Source organism: Stegodyphus dumicola, chromosome X2 (assembly GCF_044657685.1).
Source record: "Stegodyphus dumicola isolate Sdum_Otavi_A_Nest chromosome X2, ASM4465768v1".
Taxonomy (NCBI): Eukaryota; Metazoa; Arthropoda; class Arachnida; order Araneae; family Eresidae; genus Stegodyphus; species Stegodyphus dumicola.
The window spans coordinates 14,756,344-14,779,186 of NC_140781.1; the positions used below are offsets into that span (position 1 = coordinate 14,756,344).

Genomic DNA, 22,843 nt, shown 5'->3' on the forward strand with positions numbered 1-22,843 from the left:
TAAAAATCACTCACTTGCTAGTTTTTCGGTAATTTTCCTTGTGTGGTAAACATTCAGCAATAGTTCGGCCATCAGCATCATATACAACCTTTACTCCACCAGCCACATCTTCAAAAACACGACCTAAATTGATGCCTTCAATTGTTATGTTGGTACCACCTTCCCATGGTCCTGACTCGGGATAAAACTAAAAAATACAATAAAAAATACAAAATTGTCAGAATAGGAGGGGAAAACTTACAAAGAAAAAGGTTAAATAAGTGCAGTCAGAGCCCTTGTAGAGCTATGGTAGATATTTTCCCAAGACGTCTGGTCCCACTTTTTACAACAACAGCTCTGACATTAAACATAAGAATGATATCATGGTCCCTAAAATCTGAAAACCTAGGCTCAGCACCATTACATAATTTTATCAGTATCAAACTGTATGCATCTTATTCAGATTGGACAGTCTTCACTAAGCCAAAAATGTTTACAACAGTGAACTGGTATAAAGGTGCCAGTATTGAGATCCAAACCAGATTTTTGTTTGTTTTATTACAGTAGCACATTAAAATCCTACTTACATAGTGATAGCACCTTTATGAAGGCTGCTTATTTCTAGTTACAGAAAATACTTTCATAATAGTTTATGTTTTCATGCTGTGGTGAATTTGTGCTTCATATTATGTTTAATCCTGCACTGTGAAGGTCCATGCATTAATAAACACTGAGCAGTCTACAGTACACATTCACACCTTCATGTTGAGGCTAAAAAATTAAGGAAGCCATCCTTAGAATCAGATGTTGTGGGCCTATGAAATAACCATACACAAAAAAGGCACATCAATATCATCTACATATGATCAAGATCATCGCCAGGGATTTTCTGCAGGAAACAGGCCCATATTTGCATTGCAGAAGAGTAAACCATCTCATATAGCCAATCTGTTCAGAAACGAAACTCAGGAAATAGAACTTAAGATGAATTACACATCGTCTGTGGCTTTAATCACTTGGAAATCTGTCAGCTAAGAATTCCTAGAACTGAGCAAAATGGCATGAATATCTGCAGTATATTATGCAGAAGTTAACCCTTTGCGGCACAGTGTGTTCGGTCTAGAAACACCTAAAAATTTCCTTCTGCATGCACAGAAAAATTGAATGAAAAAGGATTTATAGGTTACTATAGTTTACTCTGAACATTCTTTATTTATAGCAGATGGCAGCTAAACACAAATCAGTCCATATATCTTAGCCATGTTTAGTTTTTTAAGACCCTCATTTTTTAAAGAAATCTTCCAGATTTTTTTAGGGTATAAAAGGAATTGTTTGAAAAGAAATTTCTATTTTTTTTTTGGGCTGTATGCTAATCTCCTTATTCTATATTAGTTTTAAATTTTTACCTTGAAATCTTGCCTAAAATTAAATGGTGAACCCTAGGTGTGCCCAGACTGGGCTCACCGATAATCTAGGACAACTGAGACATTGACAACAATGCTCGTTTCAGCACTCTTTCGAAGCCCACTTTGGGCACACCCACAGAATTAAAAGATAAGTGCTATCTTCACAAAATTTTACTTGTGTACTCCTCGAGGCCTAATTAGTCTGCCTACCCTTTTTTTTTTTTTTTTTTTAAATCAAAACTCCAACTTTAAAAGGTAGCATGCCAGAAAGAGTTAAATGCTAAGTCTTCAGAATTAATGACCAAACACAGCGATCACTGCTCAATTTTGTTTTCATAAGAAACCACCATTTACCTAAAAGTGACATAACATTGATTCAGCGTAATTTAATTTACTTTTTCAAAAGATGATCCACTAAAAATATAATTATATATGCTAAAAATATAATATATATAATATCATAAAACAATTTCTTGACACAAAATTGTACTTTTCCTGAAATGACATTCCACATTTTTCCATATTTCCATTCTACGACTCAAATTATGCCTAATACCAAGTTTTGTAAAAATCGTGTGAGTAGTTTTTAAAAAATTAGCTCCCAAAATTTTAGATCCTCAATGTTAATTGAATTTGGTATATATTTATTAATCTCTCTTTTTTTTATTAAATTTATTTTATTCTTCCTTTCACATTTTAAAATTCAGGTTCATTCCAAATAAAATTCACCTTTTTTTATTATTTATTTTTAAAATTTGTATTTTAAAATCATTTTTACAAATTTTTTGGAAAAGATTTTGAATTATAATCTATAAAATGTTTATCATCATCTTAAAGTAGACGTATTTCCAAGCATACCTGCAAAACATTACAGTTTTTTTATTCAAAACTTCCGAAGATATACATATATGAATTTATATATTGGAATATTCTGAAATTTGGCATATTTGTTGACAGGGATAAAACATCAAATGTGGTTTAGACACTATGTTAAAATTATTTGAAAGAAGGAACAATGCGATTTTCTTTCCGCTTATGCATAATGTAAAAAGGTAGGAATGAAAGGTGCCTTTTCTTCCGTCTGGCATAATGGAAGGGAAAAGAAAACTGGTTACCATATATTAAGAAGTTCGCCAAATTTTTGAACTTCTTTGTAAATTTCCCACCAAATTTTACAAAATTTAATATCCAGGCAGAAATTGAGTCTCAGAATCGAAATATGGAAACAAAATGGTATGTTATTTCAGAAAAAGTCCGCATTTTCGAAACATGAAAAACACAATTTGAATTTTGTCAATCTGCCCAGTAGAACGGGAGATATAGAACTGTCCCATTTTTTTCGCAGTGTACATATTTACAAAAAGGTACCATGTGACTTTAATGGTCAATAAGCTTATCTAATTATATTAATTTCTTAAACTGATGCATATGACTGCACTCAATAGATATTCAACATTAGAATCTTTTTTAAACTCCTAGCATAAATAACTTTACGTTATAAATAATACCTATTAAAAATATATCCCAAAAATTTTGCTATAGGAGTAAGGTCTGAAATATGACAAAAATCAAAATGATGACCTAAAATTGGAAAAATAATGCCATTTTTCTGAACAATTGAATTTGGGTTATTCCTACCAAAAACCTAAAGTTTACAATCAAAGTTTTGCTGTAGTATACAATAATTGAACATAACTGAAATCTTACCCTAGTTATTTTTGGATCAGGGCATGTCTGACTATGGTCAAGCCACTGTGTTGGATCAGTGCTGCACTGTTCATGTACCTGGCAAGATGATGGTGGATCTTGACACCACCCACAAGAATATTTATCCGGAAGTTCCAAGCATATTCCACAATTTTGCGCCATTCCTTGACATCGATACACTAACACTAATATGGGGAATGACAAAAAGAATAATGATTTATATTATTAGATGCAAATTGAGGATGATAGAACACAATTTTTATTGCACTCTGAAAGACTAAAAAAATAGCAATGTCATTTACATTTCACTACATTCATTTGCATACTATAAATTTCTGACATTAGGTAAAGTGATGCCGCATTATAAATTCAAGACTACTTTTGAAAAATATAAATATTTACAATGACCAGAAAATTCGAATGAAATGGAGACTATGCATGAAATTTTGTAAAGCAAATGCGACATGGAAAAATAATGTTAATTCGAAATAACATTAGTAACGAGAATTTTAACGTTAGTAACGAAAATTTAGTTCATAATCTTTATTTTGCATATCCTATAAACTTCTGTGATATGAAATACAGAATATATTGCATGTACATGAATATGTTTGGAATGAGCTAAGTACAGTACCCACCTCCATGGCGTTATATAAGAAATGAGTTATGTAAAACTTGATATTACTTGAATTTTACGTAAGTAAAATTTGTGAGTTGCTTACATATAACTTTATAAGAAATTACGAATTTAAAAAGTCTTGCAATAGTTAATTTGGCTGTGTAGTGGAAGAGTTGGCACTGTAGGTGGAAGGTTGTGAAGATGTAGGCTGTTCTCTGATGACTTCCGCCACTCTCTACTTTCAAGCTAAGCATATTTATTGTCATATAAGTCATTATCTTGATGTTTCTTCAGAAATATGCCTGAAGTAGATTGTGTGGTAACATGCTTTCTGTCATCATAGATGGTCTTGCAGCTGGACTTGCAGCTGGATTCACACATATGAATTATTTGCAGCTTTGCTTTTAAAGTAATTTGGAAACTTTTCTTTCTTAGATTTATTTTGAACATATTCGGCTGTGTATTTTTAATATATGTTGATAAACATATGACTAAATTAACCATGCTAATATTGTATGAATACAAGACGTACAAGTTGGGTAAAAGATGAATTATTTATGAAGTCTTTATTTCCATGAGGTAACTATCAGTTTCAATTTGTATGTTAGAGCTTTTGTGCAATTTGCTACACAGCAAATATTCATATGTTCAATATTACACAGTTCGGAGGAGGGGGTTACTACATTCAAGTTAATATCTCACTATCTATGAGTTATCTGAATTGGCTGGCAAGTTATCACCTTTTCAGCTATTAAATTGTCGACACGAATACAAGTCAAGTTAAAATAAAGCAAAGCTTTATTGATTCATTCCTGGCAGCTTACAAATTAAAATGTTAATGCCAACTAAACCATCTGACCTGTTGCTGCTAACCTAGTGAAAGAAAAGTCGGTTGCCATAAACTTCAGCCCAGAGTCAAATCTCAGAAATGGCATGGATGGTTAAATGTACAGTGTCTATATGGCATAGGAGCACTTAAAATACTCTTCCCTACGATGATTCTGCCTCAGTGTGAAGCTGGGCAACAATAAGCACAACCCTCATCTTTTTGGCATTTTGGTCTAGTCAGAGACGTGAGATAAGCCTACCCATCCTCATCATCGAGATTCAAATTATTTAAAACAAAATCCAAAAAACAAGTCAAAACTACAACATCTGATCAGTTACTTGATACTAGACTCAGAGGGGGGGACTTACCATAGATCAGCCATTAACTCTTACAGCTGTTGTCATATACAGCTGGAAATAATGATCAGTCAGGTTAAAGTGACAATATAGCAAAAGCTCCAACAGACTTACATTTAAGATTTCATGAAAAAATTCACAAAAGATAAAGGTAACTGCAAATATAATTATGATTGGTGTATTACTTATAGAATTCCTTAATTGATGAAACAAAGAGGATTAATTTTGTAACTATAAATTAATTCACAATAGGTAAGGAAAAAATACATTTGGTTGTAAATTTATTTCTGCATCTTCTCACAAATTTTAAATGTGATATGAAACTTTTGATATAATTAATCAAAAATTACTAAATATTCAGAGAAACTTTTCAAAAATTATAGAAATACCTTTTTTCGGAATCCCCATAACCCAAATTATGAAGACTTTCCATTACCTTATTTTGAGTAATTTCTTTAGTATATGTATGTCTGGGCACAAGTAGGTGTCAACACTGATGAATATATATACACACACACACACATATCAACACATTTTTTGAATGGGATATGAACATTTTTTAAATCACTATATTGCCTGTGAAAAGATAATGAGCCTGCAGATTCCTTTCGCCTTTCAAGGTGTGGTGGTTCAGAATATCATGCATTTTTCATGTAAACTGACAACTCAGATGAATTTGGCTGCGAGAATGAGTAAAAAATGGTCAGTATGCTTGAGTAACATTTAATAATAATGTTAGTTTCATATTTTATAGTGTTAAATAAAACAATGCACAAAATCTAAATGATGCTTTTGATGCATAAAATTTAAAAGCTGTCTTCTGTCTTACTGTTGTTAATTATAACTTTTTTGGGGGGTAAAAGCAGCTTAATACACACTTGAAAATAGAGGACAAAATTATTTGAAGGAAAAAAAAATCCTAGTGATGAATAATCCGTTTCTTTCTATTCAGTATGTAGAGTCATTAGGTTATTTTGAAGAAGGAGATGTGAAAAATATACAGTGCCCTTGCCAGGACTCGAACCCTGGACCTCTTGAATATGTGTCGATTATGCTTCCAATTACATCCTGAGAGCATGTAGAAAGGATGGAGAAAATACTTTATATACTCCTACTTCTTATGGTAACTGGGGATTAAGGGACCTCCAGTCCACAGGTAGTGATGAATTGGTACTAAATCCTGGTGGTGGTGACCATCACCTTTTATTTCAGGTGTCACTGTACATTAAGGTTTTTGATGCTGGAGATGGGGAAAATGTGCAGTGCCTTCAATAGGACTCAAGCCCTGGACCTCTCAAATATGCATTGAGTATTCTTTACACCTCGAAGGCATGTGGAAAGTAGGGGTGAAATACTTTATAAGTAAACCAACCAACATAGGATATGTTAACAATGTATCATATAGGATGCAATGAGTCTATGCAGTAATTTTGAAAATTTCAGATGATTTAGATTTTTCAAAGTTTACTAAATTAATTTGGGGTGAATAAGCAGTTATTACACATACATATTTTTATATGCTTTATATGTATGTAATTCTTCCTGAAATATAATACAAATATCAACCATAAAAAACAGTAACACATAGGCAAGTAAGTACCATGTATGTTTTCTGGGTTATCTAATGGCTTGCTTCCATCCCATATCACAGCAAATGCAGTTGTAATGTTTGGAGCTTGAGTGCCATATGCAAACTAAAATTACAAAACAATATATTTTAGAATTTACAATAAATCCACTTAATTCTATATTAGACATTTAAATAGTAATTAATTATAGATTATAGATCATAATATAAATCATCAGAGCTTTTTAAACTATCATCAGAGCACTTTTTATTCCAGTGATAAAAATTTGTAGCCAGTTTTTCAGCCAGAAAAACACTTTAAAATGTTTTCTGCTGTAATAGCTTAAAATGCAAGAGATTGTCTGGGTCATGAAAAATTTTCATGTACACTTTTCTTATTATTAAATTACTGATATATGTATCTCTAACTGAACCCTGACTTCTAGTAATTATCAAATAATTGTTTATATACATTTATTTATTAGTATTTAATGATTACATCATCTTCAATAAGGAATCTCCTTTCTCACCTGTTTTTAAAGCAATTGTATGCACATTGTTTGCGGCAAACTGTAACTGTATGCATATGCATAGTGGGGCTAAACAGTTTGGGAAAGACTAGCTTAAAAAGTATCTGAATCATTTTGTAGGTTGCTTATTGCTGAGTGTTTTATCAATACTAGAATCGTTTCTAACATTCTAAGGGGTCTGAATTTAATTTGCAGTCAGGGTTCAGGTCTCGCAGTAGGGAAGCTTCCTCAAACTATACATGTTGCTGATGGCAGCATTATTACTTGCGTTTTCGAAATGCCAAATCCATTTTGTCGTCAGATTTGTGCTCAAAAGTAATTCCATTGCTACAAATGCCACTCGTTGCTTTGTCATCCATTGGTATGAACAAACCCATAATCATGTAAACAATCCTTTTACTTAGTACCAATTCATTAATACAAACTATCAAGAAAGGGAATTTTTTGTTAAATTTTGCTGAATTTAAATCACAGTTTATTTTTTGCCATGATTTCATTCAAGACACACAGTATTAATAATGTACTAATAGCAATATGACAGTCTCTGATGTTCTTTATTCATCAATCATAGTGAGGAAAACGAAAATTGATGCAGTACTGCCTGACTGCAAAACCTAGTTTTGGTTTAATTTATGAAGCAGGGAATTTAATGATAGATAGCAACTGGAAAAAAAAATGCTTTTAAAATCATACTAATTTGAAACAACGCATTTCTTAAACCATAGCGGGTTTGGAGCAATATGGAATTAAAATTCAATCTCATTTAGCATACATATTTGAATTAAGAATTTCATAGTTAAAAAAGGTACCATTGATCATCAAAAGCAGTTCCAAAAATTGTAATTTAAATTAGAATAGTGCCGTGTAAATTATTTGCGATTTAGTACAGAAGTGAAATAGCACACTTTACATTAAAAGAAAAGACAAAATACAGTCAAAATTTGTTAATTCGGACACCCATAATACGGAATGATCTATAATCCGATCTCAAAGCTACAAACTTTCTGCACATGCGTCCGCGTTTACGCATGCGCGTTTAATGTATAACGGACGGTATAAGCTAAAATCATCCAATTATCCATTTCAGTTAATGTTGCAGATTGCGTTGTTCCTTAATCTTCGATCTGGATCTGGCTTATTATTTTTTGCAGACTGTTAGAGCAATTTTATAAAAGTAAGCTTGAACTTTCGATTATGTCAAATAGAATTTCTGATGCTGGAGCTCCCAAAGGATCTATAAAGCGAAAGTATGTTTCGATGTCCATCAAACAAAAAGTGGAATTGCTGCAAAAAATGGATAAAGGCATATCCTGTTTGTCTAACCATTCCGAAATCTGTTTATCAATTACACGCTGCTCTGCGGCGGGGAAGGGGGGGAGAAATGCCAAGGCGCGCAATGAATTGGAAGTTGATCTGTCAACACTATACTTATCTTCAGGGCAGATGTTTTTATTTTATTTGGCTTATAATTCCTTACTAAATGTAGTATTTCATATCAATGTACTCCGTCTTTGATATGATTTAAATCAAATTCCTCATCATTATAATTCGCTTTCGATAGTGAAGAAAGTGACACAGAGGTTATTGAAAATGAAAAAATTTCAATTGACAAATTAGTCGGTATTCTCAACACAGCAATTATAGGACTTGAACAGCGGAACTTTGTAACTGAACAAGAAATTATGTCTGTTTATAGAATTAAAGAGAAAGTATTAGGACATAAAACGAAGCAACTTAAACAACTTACATTGAAAGAAATGTTTAATAAAGTAAAAAAATAAATATTAAGCTTTTTTTTTTTTTTTTTTTTTTTTTTGTAAATTTTGATACCCTTTAGATCATAATTGTTCTTTATTTCATAAATTACGGTTTCATATTTTTAATTTTATAATTTTTGCATGCCATCTTACCAGATTTAAACTGATGATCTATAATCCGGAAAAATCAATAGTCCGGAATCGCCGAAGTCCCGACGAGTCCGGATTAACGACTTTTGACTGTACATTTTTGAAAAAAATTTTAAAAAAAAATTCTGATTTTTGATAACAATTTAAGCAATCAAAAGAATAGGGAATATTTTTCTTAATTGGGACAGATTGTCACAAAACCATAAAAATTCTGCTTCAAAGCAACCTGGAGAGAAATCTCCATTCTGACTTACCTTTGACATAAAATTTAGAGTATATCTGACTTAAAGCAATTCAATGCAGCATATAGATACCAGCATACTTAAAAGGAGTTCATACAGCATATGACATTGACATGACATGACATATGGCATTGACATGGTGAATATGCAACTATCATGGAGTAATCATGCATAGGTAAAAAAGTATTATGTCAAATTAAGAATCTTAAAAACTGGAATACTGTTACAATGAAATGGAAATACCTATGGGCATACATATATAAAAATGGCAACATATAATTTCATAAAATGTTTGCATTTCCTGACCAACATAACCATTATTAACTAATACACTTATAAGAAATTTATTAACTTACCACCATTGGATCACAATAAATGGTATCACCCAAAAGTTGAGCATGCACCTGTCGAACTCTTCCCTCAATGTTAAACTGGCACACAAATCTAGTAGATGCAATAATAGGCTACGAAAAGAGAAGAAATCATTAGTACATCCCAATTTAGCAAATGAGTGCACTCTATCTGTATCAAAAAAGCATAAAAATGTTTCAAGTAAAATTATCCCAAATTATGGTGTATTTTACAAAATAATTAAACAGAAAATTTCAAACACTATTTAAATAATGGAAAAACGTGCCTGGATTTTCTCAAACATTCATTCAAAATATCCCTCAGAGCCAAAAAGTCAATTTGGGTTATTAATTATGGTAAAGCACATATGGATTAGAAGAGATTACTTTATGGAGGACATTTTAAGGAAAAATATCTCATATTCTCATGAACACTTCAGAGAAACACAAAAATTCTATGCAATTAGCCCATTCATTTGCTGTCAATGGAACGCACCACGAATTACCATTCTTAGGCGATTTAACAACATAGTCACTGATGGGCTTCAATCAAACCTGATTTCTTTGAAAAATATCAGCGTAACAAAAATACAAGTTAGTTTTTCTTAGAAAATGCACCCACGGAAAGAAATGGAATCCTTAAATCATTTTCAAGCCAATAATACAAAATAAAAAGGACTATATAATGCATCAAGTTTATGAATTATAATTAAGAGACACGGAAAATATTCCTCTGGTAAAAAACCCCAATTTTCATCTTATTTTAAAAGCCAAAAACATATCACTTGAGAATTTTGCCGAAAATAAAATTACATGACTGTAATTTAACTGCAAAGTTTTCTAAGGTTGCTCTGTGAAGTAGCTTAGCTGAAGCAAATGTAGTTAAGTTCAACTAGACTAGACTTATTCACCATTATGGTGGTAACATTTTCCTTTTCGGGAAAGACAGCAGTTTGAATATAGCAATTCCACAAATCCATTTCCAAAATCATTATTTTCTATTAATCTTTTACTTTGTTGTGGATGGCTTGCTCAGTCAAAACATGAGATAATTTAATAACGTAAAGGATAACTCTAGAATGGATTAAGCATATTTTAATTCATAATAGTAAAAAAAAAAAGACGTTAAGGTTATAAAATCAAAGCAAACTTTTTTTATTTATGTTTTTTCTTGTTGCCAATCCAAAGGGACTAAATTTCGCAACAAGAAAGAATATTATATGTAGAGGGAGCTGCTATCACTCCTTCTCCAGTAACAAACACAGTTACGATACACTCTACAACTTTCAATAACAAAAATTTCAGTGTACATGCAATGTATATAAATGTGAATAGGAAATACATGTATATAAATATAAAAAAATGTATGAAATAGCAATAATGAATAGTATGTAATTAATCTTTGCGATGTGCTGGAAACCTGACATGTCTACCAGAGCATACAGTTTTTTTATGAACATCTGTGTCCAGCAAATTTGATTGTGGTTTTTCAGGTTGTTGATGAGCAATCAGATTTTCATTGGGAAATATTTGTGCACTATCTGACTGCTTGTAATGAGGAGCGCTCGCCTCAGTTTACAGGTTTTAATCTGTCTACAGATACATTGACATTTTTGCCTTTGAAAATCACAGTAAAATACTTGTCGTATCTCTTCAAAACTGGAAAGGATCCATCATAAAGAGTTTCTAATGGTTTTCGAACTCTATCAGTGTGCATGAGGGTGTGTACAATTATGCACGTCTTTATGGACAAAAACTTTTTGAGAAGGATGTCGGCGATTTTTTAACATGTCTCAGTATCCAAGATAACTTTTGGTCTGTCCAAAAATTCTTCAGGTAACCTGATAGGTTTTCCATAAACTATTTGTACAATGATGTAATCTGTATCACCACGCAAAGCCGATATTAGCCCTAAAAAAAAACTGTTGATTAGGTTTGAGTCCATTTAATAGAATTGTGTGCTCTGACTGCAGCCTTTAAAGTTCGATGGATGCTTTCAATTTTTCCATTACATTGTTGATGATATGGTGTTGTTGTGCATACTTTAAATCCACAAGTAACACCAATATTTTTAAAAAGTTTGGATGGAAACTGACTACCTTGATCATTGATTACATGGTATAGCATTCCAAAGCATGAAATCCAGTATCCAAAAATTCTCCAGCTACTGCTACAGCTGTCTCATTTGCTAAAGGAATAACTTCTATACAGCATGTGAATAGATCAATGCAGGTAAGGCAGTGCATTTTCCTCTCAGAAGTAGGAAATGGGTTGATGATATCAACATGAATAATATGAATGTATCATCTACTTCTTTAAAAGAGGCAATTTGTGCATGCATATGTCTGTAAATTTTGTTCTTTTCAAAATGGATACAAGATTTTGATCACTGGGTGATATCTCTTGAATGTTTAGCCAAATAAATTTGGAAGTTATTTGTTTAACTGTAGAATTCACATCAGGGTGAAGCTAAGCTGTGAAATTTTTTATAAATATGTGCTTCCAAAACTCTTGAGGTATAAATGGAAGATTTTTTGTATTTGAAATATCACACCAATGTAATTCATCATAAACATTTCAGTAGCCTATAGCCTACACTTAGACTTTAATTATCACATTGCAGAGACATTAGGTATTTTTGGAAGCAGGCATCATGAAAAATGAGCAACGCCTTTGCCGGGAATCGAACCACGGACCTCTGGAATGTGCGCCCAGCATGCAGACCACCACACCACGAAGGCATGCCAAGAAGGCAAAAGAATACCTTATATACTCCCCCTTTTAAAGGGTGACTGGGGTTTTAAGGGATTAAATTGCCAAATCCTGGGTGTGGAGTATCATTATCCAACACCCATTTTAGTTCGGGCACCACTGTAGAGACATTAGGTATTTTTGGAAGCAGGTATCATGCAAAATGAGCAATGCCTGGAATCAAACCACGGACCTCTGGAGTACGCGTCCAGTGTGCAGACCATCACATCACGAAGGCATGCCAAGAAGGCGAGAGAAATACTTTATAACATACTAAAAACCATATCATATATTAGGAATAACTAATTACACACTTTTAAAATGATGCTAATACAGATTTCATTTGCAGATAATTTAAAATATTTTACATTCTAAATTTTAAAATATAACATGGAATATATTTTAATTTTACATTTTGGTGTGGTTTCTGATGAACATTTACCTATTTCAACTTTTCTTACCTACTGTATTCATAATAACAAAAGAATGAGAACTATTTTTACATTTCCAATTAAATGACAGTTGTCAAAACAGAAAATTTTTGCTTTCTACTTTGCTACCTTGATCAATACAGAAAAATTATTGTTCGTGCTTATTTTTTAATTTGCTTACTATACAATCTACAATGAGGAGCCAAAACATTATGACTACGTATTCAATAATGCGTTGTGCAACCTGCAAAACAGCTGCCACTCGTCTTAGAATGGATGCCACAAATTCTTCGGAATGACTGAAGAGAGGTTGTCCCAAATGGCTAAGCAGTAGTCATGCAAAGTTGATATATACTGACATGGTGCTGTTTGAGATCTGAGCTCCCAAATGTGCTCCATGGGGATAAGATCTGGTGAATTAGGTGGCCAGGCCATTAATTGGAATTCACCCTTATGCTCCTGAAACCACTACAACACAATTCGGACCATGTGACATAGGGTGTTGCCCTGTTGGAAGATTCCATTTGAGCTGGAAAGACAAATGCATATATGGGTGTAACTGATCCATAGTTATGTTCAGATAGTCCGCCACATCTAAAGCTCCCAGAGCTGCCCATGAGAATGCCACCCCCAACGCTTAATACTGCCACCACTAGCTTGTCTATGACGTGCCGTACATGGCAGAGCAACTGTTCACCTGAGAGACAGCATACCCTCACACACGACCATCAATGTGATGAATGAGAAATCGTGATCCATCCGACCAAACAACTGTCTTCCACTTACCGATGGTCCAGTCTCAATGTTTCTGGACCGACTGTAAGTGCAATTGACAATAATGCTCGGTCAACAGAGGCATACGAGTGAGATGTCAGCTGCATAGTCCCATATCCAAACAGTGTCCACTGAATTGTGTTTTCCTTAACACTTTCACTCGGACCTGCATTGTATTGGACTATCAGCTGAGCCACTGTTAGGCACCAATTTTTCTATCCCCAAGCGAGACAGTTGCTGATGTCCTTCTCCTATTTGTAAAACACTGACTTTCAACACCTTGGAATCAACTGCTAGCTTCACTTTCAGTTATCCACAGTGCATAAATATTAACAACAAAAGATCGTGAACAACCTACCAGTCATGCAGTTTTGGAGATATTTGTTCCTAGTCTTCGAGCCATTACAATATGCCAACTATCAAATTCACTTAAATCAGTAGCCTTTACCATCACTCACTCCTTACCTTCCCCAGCAGCAGTTAAATATCATTGCAACTTAAATCACGTGCCCTTCATGTCATCCACAAGAGTTCACTGAAAAATGCGGGGATGGTCATAATGTTTTGGCTCATCAATATAGTTGAACTTTTTTAAACAACATCCAGAAGATTAAAATTTATTGATTTTCACCATTTACTCCTTTGGAGAACTCAGAATTAAAGCTAAGTTAATCAGAGAAGATGCACCGACCTGTATGTTGTCGACTTTAACTTGAATGCGTTTACTTATGCCAGATGGTACTAAAATTTCAATGGAACCACCAGAAGTAGTATTTATTCTTGGGCAGAAACCGGGACCAGATCGTATACTTGGACCTATACTCTAAAATGATGGAAGAAAAAAGAGCTTTCAAAATAAAGAACTTAATGCAAAAAGAATTTAGAACAATATTTATAGAAAAATTTGTACTTACTGATATACCCGTGACTAGTATGTCATTTCGACAATTCTCTCCTGTGTCATGAGTGCATCGATGGCCCCCAACGCACCAATCGCACGGAAAAGGACTGGAGACACACTGAGTACATCTAAAACACAAATACAATGCAACATTGATGAATGACTTAAATAAATGTTACAGAATTAAAGAAACTTATTGCAAAAACGTGAGTCTCGCCTATGAACTATAAAAGGACTATCTCTCCGCAGATGAGTTTTATTCAAATTCTACCTAGCCATTACATTTAGTCTGTTTAAAACAGGCAAGGCCTTTCCAATCCTTTCCCATTCGCGATCATTACAAGTGTCATATCTCCGCACAACACATAACTTTTTCTCCTTCATTTATAAGTCAGCTTGTTCATGCGTTATATATTAACCAATATATATTTACCTGTATTGACACATCGTCGAAATATGCATGGGCTATTCTCCTTAAACAAAAGAGAGGAGAAAATATTGTGAAAGTGTTTCAAAAAATAATGAGTGAACATGCACCAAAATTACACCAAACTGATCAGGGTACCGAATTTAAAAATAAAATGGTTCAAACATTTTAAGAAAGAAATCAAGTGAAGCTTTTCAATACATTTAATACCACAAAAGCATTCTTGGTGGAAAGATTTAATCGCACATTGAAAACAAAGAAATATTTTATGACTTGAAATACATAAATGTAGATAACATGGAAAAATCAATAGAAAGCTTTAATTATATTTTTCAATCAAGTATAAAGCGAGCTCCCAAAGAAATAAATTCAGGTTATGAGAGTGATGGACGGTTTACTTTGTATGGAGATCATCCGTCTCGTGTTTCTAAATGTGCTGTAGGTGTGGGTGATGTGGTGCATGTTTCCAAACTAAAGCTTACTTTTGAAAAAGGTGTAGGATTCACTTTAATTTTCTACCCCGCTATTTCAAGTTAAATGACTTTCCTATCATTTCATTTCCCTGCCAGAATGAAAATTTCCAGGATGCACGATATTGCATGCAGGAATTCAAATTAGGTAGAAAGAAAGAAGTATTTAACGGAATGTTTTGGAGGGTGAAATCACAGCATGCTCTGCCTGCTTGAAGGCCCTTAGCTAAAAGTGTTGGCTTCCGTAAGCATGATTTTGTGCTAACTGTTAAACTTTATTTGATTAAATTAATAATGGATTCTACACACCGCTCTCCTGGTTTGGTTGTACTTTAAAAAGACTTAGAAATAACTCCCTAAACAGTCTTTCAACGTTGCTTACATTTTATGTTAGCAAAGAATACATGACATTACAAAGGATATTAAACAATCTGGACTGAAGAGCTATTTGTGGTTATAGAGTGTTTCAAAAGACATCTAGCATTGTATAGAATTCAAGATTTACTAGGAGACTAAGTAAAAGGAATGTTTTAATGACAAGAATTTCAGAAAGTTAGATTGAAAGAACAATATCGCATTAAACAAATTTAATAAAGCGTGTGCGGAAAAAACAGTCAGGCTACTTTGTACACTAAACAGACAAAATATTACAGTTATCTGACATGTTTAATCAGTGGATTCAAGCTTCTAATTTACTATTGATACAAAGCATGAGGAAGGTTTGTATGCAAATAATTTATATGCTAAAGTGAGTTTCTACATAACACTTCCGAGTGATGGCTCTATGAATTATTTTCCTGAAAATAAAATTTTGCATTTTATGAGACGTTTAACAGTTCCCATTGAATTAAAAGGTATGTAGGAAGTTGGTTTGGTTGAATTACTGTACCTGCATACATGGTATAATGTAAATGCAAAAGTTTAACTTAATTGTACTTGCTTTAGAGAAAGATGAAATGTTAGGTCATAGATTACCCCCAGGATGTTATGAAACAGTGCCTGATATTTGATATTTTAAAAGCTATTTATATTGAAGAACATCAAAACAGAATTTTTAATTATAACCCAGTGACAGAATGAGTGGAAACCAAAGTGAAAAATAACGCTGAAGTGATTTTGCGTGATGGTTTGGCTTAAATATTAGTCTCGAACCTATGGAAATAACATAGACGGATGATAGTGCAGAAACTATTGTCTAAAACCCTTCTACAGCCGACCCCTGTGCACACTATAGTGTATTAATCATATATAAGGAACCTCAAATTGTGAGGGATGTTTTAGCTCCTTTTCTTCAAATCAAGGGTAACTGGTAGAAGTGGGTCAGTGCACTTTATGATACACCTCATTATTTACCTGTGAATCGGAAAATGATAAGCACTTTGGAAATTGATATAAGAACGCATATGGAAACATTTGCTCCATTTGCGCAAGGAAAGCCTTATTTCTATCAAAAATATTTGTCATAATTTATGTACCTTATTAATGTTGTCAAAAATCTTTTGAAGATTATTAACTACAACAAACAGGACATGGCTTTATCGGACAGGCTATGGACTATGGGGTTTATTCAGATCCTTCTTTTCTGCTGCCATACCTTTTATTAAATCAGGAGTGAAAGCAATCGAAAAACAAGCATGGCACAGTGGGTTGAACTTGCTAAACAATATCTTGCAAGGGCAGCCAAGTGCAATCTCGCAAGTGCAAAGTGGCTGCCAAGCTTTGACTCAAAGAAGCCGGAAATATTTTAAAGGGTAAAGTGGCCACTAAAATGATGAGCATGATTGGCTCTGAATGAATCAATAAAAAGCAGAAACGCAGAAAAAAGCACACTGTTTCTCACCGATTAAAGAAGGTTAAAGCACAGGAAATTTTCTCTTAAAAAATATGTCTTCGTATATTCATCGAGACTCTTCCGCCAGTGTCAAATTTGAACTACATTTGTTCAACATTCCTCCTAGAAGGCTATAGAAAAAAGTCAATTTCTGGAATATCACCCCCTCACGAATATACGAGATGGAGGACCTATCGAATTTAATATTTCTGGCAGTGGTGAAGACTATACTGATCTAGCAACTTCCTTTATGCATGTGAAAGTAAAAGAAGTTAAGGCAGACGAAACCAGCCAAACGGTTGGTTGGTTCGTTGAAGTTTTTTTTGGCACAAAACTCATGGGGGTTATGTTGTGCCAAACAAAAGGTTATGTATTTTCAAAACTTAAAATAATAAAGACAAGAACACATGCACCATTCAGTACATACTCACGAATGGAAATTTAAGACAAGGTTACATATAGGTATAAAATAGCGAGGAATAAAATCAAACACATAAAATTCTTTTATGAAAAACTAGAATATGGAAAATATTAAATACAGATAGAAAACTGTATAGTCAAAGGATAAATTTTGATGATATGAATATAACTAGATCCCAGTTAGATCTTCTGAAACCCAAACTGGATTCAGAGCATTCAAATAACGTGATAAAACTTTGTAGCTTTTAGAAAGTTAAAAATGCTAGAATGTGGTTCTTTACCAACTAAATCTTTCGCTGAATCCTCACAGGTATTAAAATAAAAATTTCAAAAGCAATTAAAATTTGGACAATTAATTTAAAATGTGTTTAATGGTTAAAATAGTGCTGCATTCAGCACATACTGTTTCAGTTTCGCCCATCAATAGGTATCTGTATGTCAGCCTTGGATGACCGATTCTCAAATCGGGTCAGAAGAACTGGCTCCTTTCGGTTTAGGGCCCATTTCCAATGTTCTATTTTATGTTTTATATTTTGTAATTTAGTGGTTAACAGCACATCCCAAAGCTTTTGCCATTTCATTAGAATTTTCCTCCCAAGCAGAGTGTTAATATCTGAATAGGGAATGGATGTCTTACAGGCAGAGATATCCGCCAGTTCGTTTCCTTTTTATACCAACATGGCTTGGTACCTAACAATAAAGGATACGGTAACCTTTGGCCTTGAAGCTAATATTGAGCTTTAACACTTCTACAGTTAACGGATTTGCATTATTCACATACGATTCGAGAGCTTTTAGCACACTAAGTGAGTCTGTGTAAATAATGAAATTTTTCCTATGTTGTTTACCTATGAAAGATAGAACTAAGAATCGATCTCAGCAGTAAAGATGGTACAAGTGAGATGAAGTTTTCTTCCCTCAATAGTATTCTCGTACATGAAGGCAGATCCGACGTGATCCTGGGATGTAGATCCATCTGTATACACTGCATAGTCATTGAAAGTCTGCCTATGTTCATAGAAAATCTGCTTGTACATGACATCACTGGTGCTATCTTTAGCTAAGTTGGAAAATATGTTGAGAAGCTCAATGTGAGCATCTTTCCAAGGAGGTATATTTCCAAATACTTTACTGCTTGAACTTTCACCTCTTCCAAGTCATGTTCTTGCATGTACTGTTGAACTCGTAATCCAAAAGCAAGAATACAAGAAGGACATACTTGGTACAGCAAATAAAACTGGATGTCAAGCACTAAGTGGTTGGCTGGATGTCAGGATGCAACACAGTTTTGAAGTGATATTGAAGAGACAACTGCTCGCGTCTCAGCTGAAGGGGGTGGCTCGAAACATTCTACATACAAACTCTGCACAGATGATGTTCTGAAAGTTCCTGAAAAAATTCTCAAGGATTGATGGTAAACAGGATCAAGTGTTTTTACCATAAAAGGCCATGCCAATCCATAGGCTATTGATCCGCAATCGAGTTTGAAGCGAATAAGAGCTCTGTAAATTCGGAGCATAGAAGTTTTATCTGCTCCCCAGGAGGTATTTGATAATACTTTCAAAATGTTTAGTACTTTTAAACACTTTTTTAGATATGGGGCATGGGAAAGAAAGGTGAGTTTCTTATCAAATATTTCTCCTAGAAATTTAACTTCTGCCACAACTGGAACTGGTGAGCTTTCTAGAAAGATTTCTGGATCCAGATGAAGATTTCTTTTATGGCAGAAATGGACACAAACTGTCTTTTGATTAGAGAACTTGAATCAGTTTTTATTTGACCACATAACTATCCTGTTAATAGCAATCTGCAGTTGTCTCTCAATGCACACACGTCTAACGGATAAAGAACCAGTTGCATCTGTGAATTTATTTTAACATTCTCTCTTTTCACACATCGATGTAAGTTTAAATGAAAGAAACATTTCATCTGCGATTAATACCTACCACTAGACAGCCCTCATCGAAACATTACTGAATTATGAGGAAGTTGCCAAGAAAAGTTCAAGTAAAGGTTTCCTCCGAGATACTTCGCCTGACAAAGTAGATATGTTAGTTCAGGATGTAGATACTGGACTGAAAGCTCGTGGTGAACTTATTAAAAACAATCAAAGTCTGGATTTGATAGGAAAATTATATTGTGACATTTTTCAACAAAACTGACTCATAAATTTAGTCGACATGAAAATTAAAATAGTGCAAAATAAATCTGCTTTCTGCCTAGTCTCTTCTTAGAAAGATGTAGATTAAAGTGATCGAACATGCATCTTGGTTTATCAGAAAAGTACACTCCCGACATTGAAAATGCAGCACCAAGAAGGAGTGGCCTGAAAATTATGGAAATTTTCAGGGTGGACGTTTCAGGGTCACCAAGTTATGCAAATGATGTGAAATGTGCAGCTCTCCAGCGCATGTTCAAGAAGATATAAGGAATGAACCTGCAGAATGTTCAATTTTCGTGCCGTTACTTTTGCTATGGAAATCATCTTAAAAAATTTTGTCTCGGAGGACGCGTGTAATAGCAGAGAATGCCAGGACATCATCAACGGACGCATTTCCAGCAGACAGATGATTTTATGAGGGATCCAGTGATCAGACTGAGAAGTGTAGGTTGATCCATAAGGAAAATCTCAGCTCACACACACCTGGACGCCTATTCTAGGATCACTGGATCTGTCTATAACTTGTACGAACAACATTGACTTAAAAAAAAAAAAAAAAAAAAAAAAAAAAAAAAAAACGGTATGGACAGCCATCACAACTTATCATTCTGTGGTCCTCAGTTGGTGGACGGGTGAGTCCATTTGACTTTACTGAAAGGGGACAAGAAGCTTCAAGGAGCTTTAGACCCAATTGCAGTACAGACGAGTGATGAAATTTATAGCGCGCGCTGGCTGAAGTTCTACGAATATTCTCCATTATTTCACTAACTCACACGCTGTATTTGTAGTTCGAAAAAAATACCACAAAACAGTATTATGACCAACATGCAGCAGAATATGCTGCTGTGTTATGTGAAGGAAAATCCCGTTTTTTAAGGGGAAAGTTAACGCAGGAATTTAGGGCTAAGAAATAAAGAGTGATGTGGGATACCATGAAAGCAACGGTAAATAGATAAGAGTAAATGAATTAAGCTTACTTCAAATCTTTTTAGAAATAAAAAATTTTAATCATTTAAATTTATATGATTAATTTGCATTACAATATAATAGCAAACTAAGTTTTTTTTTTTTCCATGCTTACATTAAAACTGTTTTCATGCAATTTATTTTACAGTTAATATTAGAAAAATATTTAAGTAAGAAATTCGAAAAAAAAAAAAAAATTTCTTTCTTAATATTTCTTCCTTTTTTTTTTTTTTAAATTTCTTTTTCTATGAAAATTATTTCTTTGAGGAAAAGAAATAAAATTCATTCGCTATTACAGTATGGCCGATTGCTGCTGCATTCAGCTATCACACGTGCATCAAAATGCTTTTATTTTAAATAATTTATTCTATAATGAACATGAAAGAAAATATTTTTCAGTGTAAAATATATAACCAAAATTATACTAATTTATCCTGTATATGTGATTAATTCGTATTGCAATTTTTGTCACACAATTACTAATACTTTTTTTTAATATTACATTGCTGTTATTTTAATTTCTTATATATATAAGAACTGCTTATTTTAAACATTCTTCCTTCTCAAAACATTTTATTCTGTTCAAATAATTAAAAGATAGTAATATTATTTTCACAATGCAAGTACTAAAGTAAAAATAATCAGTGTAGGTCTCTCGCAGTTGAAGTCCTTGTCAAACAGCGTTTCAACACATTAAATAGAAAACTAGTAATAATCAATATCTCTTTTACAATATAAAATGAGAACTCTGCTATGAACAGTTTTTTTTTTTTTTTTTTTAGTTTGCAAAGAAACAATGATTTTTTAATACTAATAGATTGCAAAAGTACTATTCCATGAGCAAACCCTCAGTCTTACAGCATTGTTACTTTACAGCATAATAAAATAAAAATGCACTATAATTCTGCTAATAAGTCAACCAGCAGCCGAGCGGTAGAGTCGCTGAATGCAGGTTGTTTGGTCCGAGGTTCGAATCCAGCGAATGAGCTGGCCGCATCGGCGTTTTCGTGGCCTTCCCCATGTGTAACGTGTATACGAGCCAGTTTCCCTCAGAAAGTCCTCCCTTAGAAACCAGTTTTAAAACATAATAAAATTACACACACACACACACACACACACAAAAAAAAAAAAAAAAAAAAAAAAAAAAAAAAAAACTGAAAGCTTTCAGATTTTATATTATTCCCAAGGGGTCATTTTTTTAACGTTTTGCATGTTACCTTTATTTATTAAATATTATGTTCTTCGCCCATAAACCATAAAATTCAATTCAACAGTAATATTATATAATTTAAAAAGAGCATATCTTTAGAATTTCTGATAAAAAGTCTCGCGCGCTAGAGATGAAAATGTTTTTTTTTTTTTTTTTTTTTTTTTTCCATACAGTGCTGCCATTGCTCGCTTTGATATCGTCGAGTTTCTTAATCACTCATAAATGCTTTACAAAATATGAAATAGGTAATAAAACAAATTCCTAGTTCCAAATTTGGGCCTCCAGATGCCTATATTAGGATGGAGGATTACGTTATTCAAAATTTCATGGCTCTAGGTACTATTGTTTCATCACAGGGCGAAAAACATTCATACATTTATGCAGATTCCTCATTATTTAATTTCTTTAAATATATTTGGTGGCACACTGAGATAATATTTGGTGGCAACGATCTGAAAAGTGACACGCCATTTATCGTGGAATGCCATAAAATGGCAAAACAAAATTAATAGCCCTTCTGGGCTAAAACTTATTTTTAAAAGTATCACACTAGTAGTAGTACTGCTACTGAAAAAATATAAAGCTATTTTATAGTTTTATATTTTTTTTAAATTTTTTATTTTACAGTAGTGTGAATTTCGCGTAATAATGAACGACACTCCTTTTCGTGTTCACAATATTGTTCGTAAGGTATTCAACTGTTAGGTTTTAAAATAAATGTAATTCTTGCTGTACATAAATCGAGTAGCTTATCAAAAGTCTATATTTGTATTAAATGAAGAAAGTTTATGTGCTTGATAAACTTATTATCTTCTACATTTTTAAAGCATATAATTACACCTTATATCTATAATTTCAGAAACAGTATAAATAACCTTTCTTTCAGTAGAAATTGCGTTTTTGTTTTCTGCATGTGGCTCCAAATACTCTCTCAGTTCATCGCAAATTAACTATAAATTTTGGCAATCTGAAATACACAATGAAAACATCTTCTGGCAGAGCAAAAGCA

General features: G+C 33.3%; 1 protein-coding gene across 7 annotated transcripts in view; it reads right to left on the reverse strand.

Annotated features, from left to right (window-relative positions):
• The window catches only part of LOC118186067 (plexin-A2-like), a 1,141,010-nt gene that overhangs the window by 93,169 nt on the left and 1,024,998 nt on the right, over positions 1-22,843 (reverse strand). For all 7 annotated transcript variants that reach the window (XM_085809149.1, XM_085809147.1, XM_085809148.1 and 4 more), the window contains 6 exons: positions 14,363-14,477; positions 14,140-14,271; positions 9,499-9,606; positions 6,497-6,590; positions 3,093-3,277; positions 15-187 (listed from right to left, as the gene is read on the reverse strand). In XM_085809149.1, coding sequence (XP_085665275.1) covers positions 15-187; positions 3,093-3,277; positions 6,497-6,590; positions 9,499-9,606; positions 14,140-14,271; positions 14,363-14,477 — 807 coding nt within the window. The remainder of the gene's footprint in view (positions 1-14; positions 188-3,092; positions 3,278-6,496; positions 6,591-9,498; positions 9,607-14,139; positions 14,272-14,362; positions 14,478-22,843) is intronic.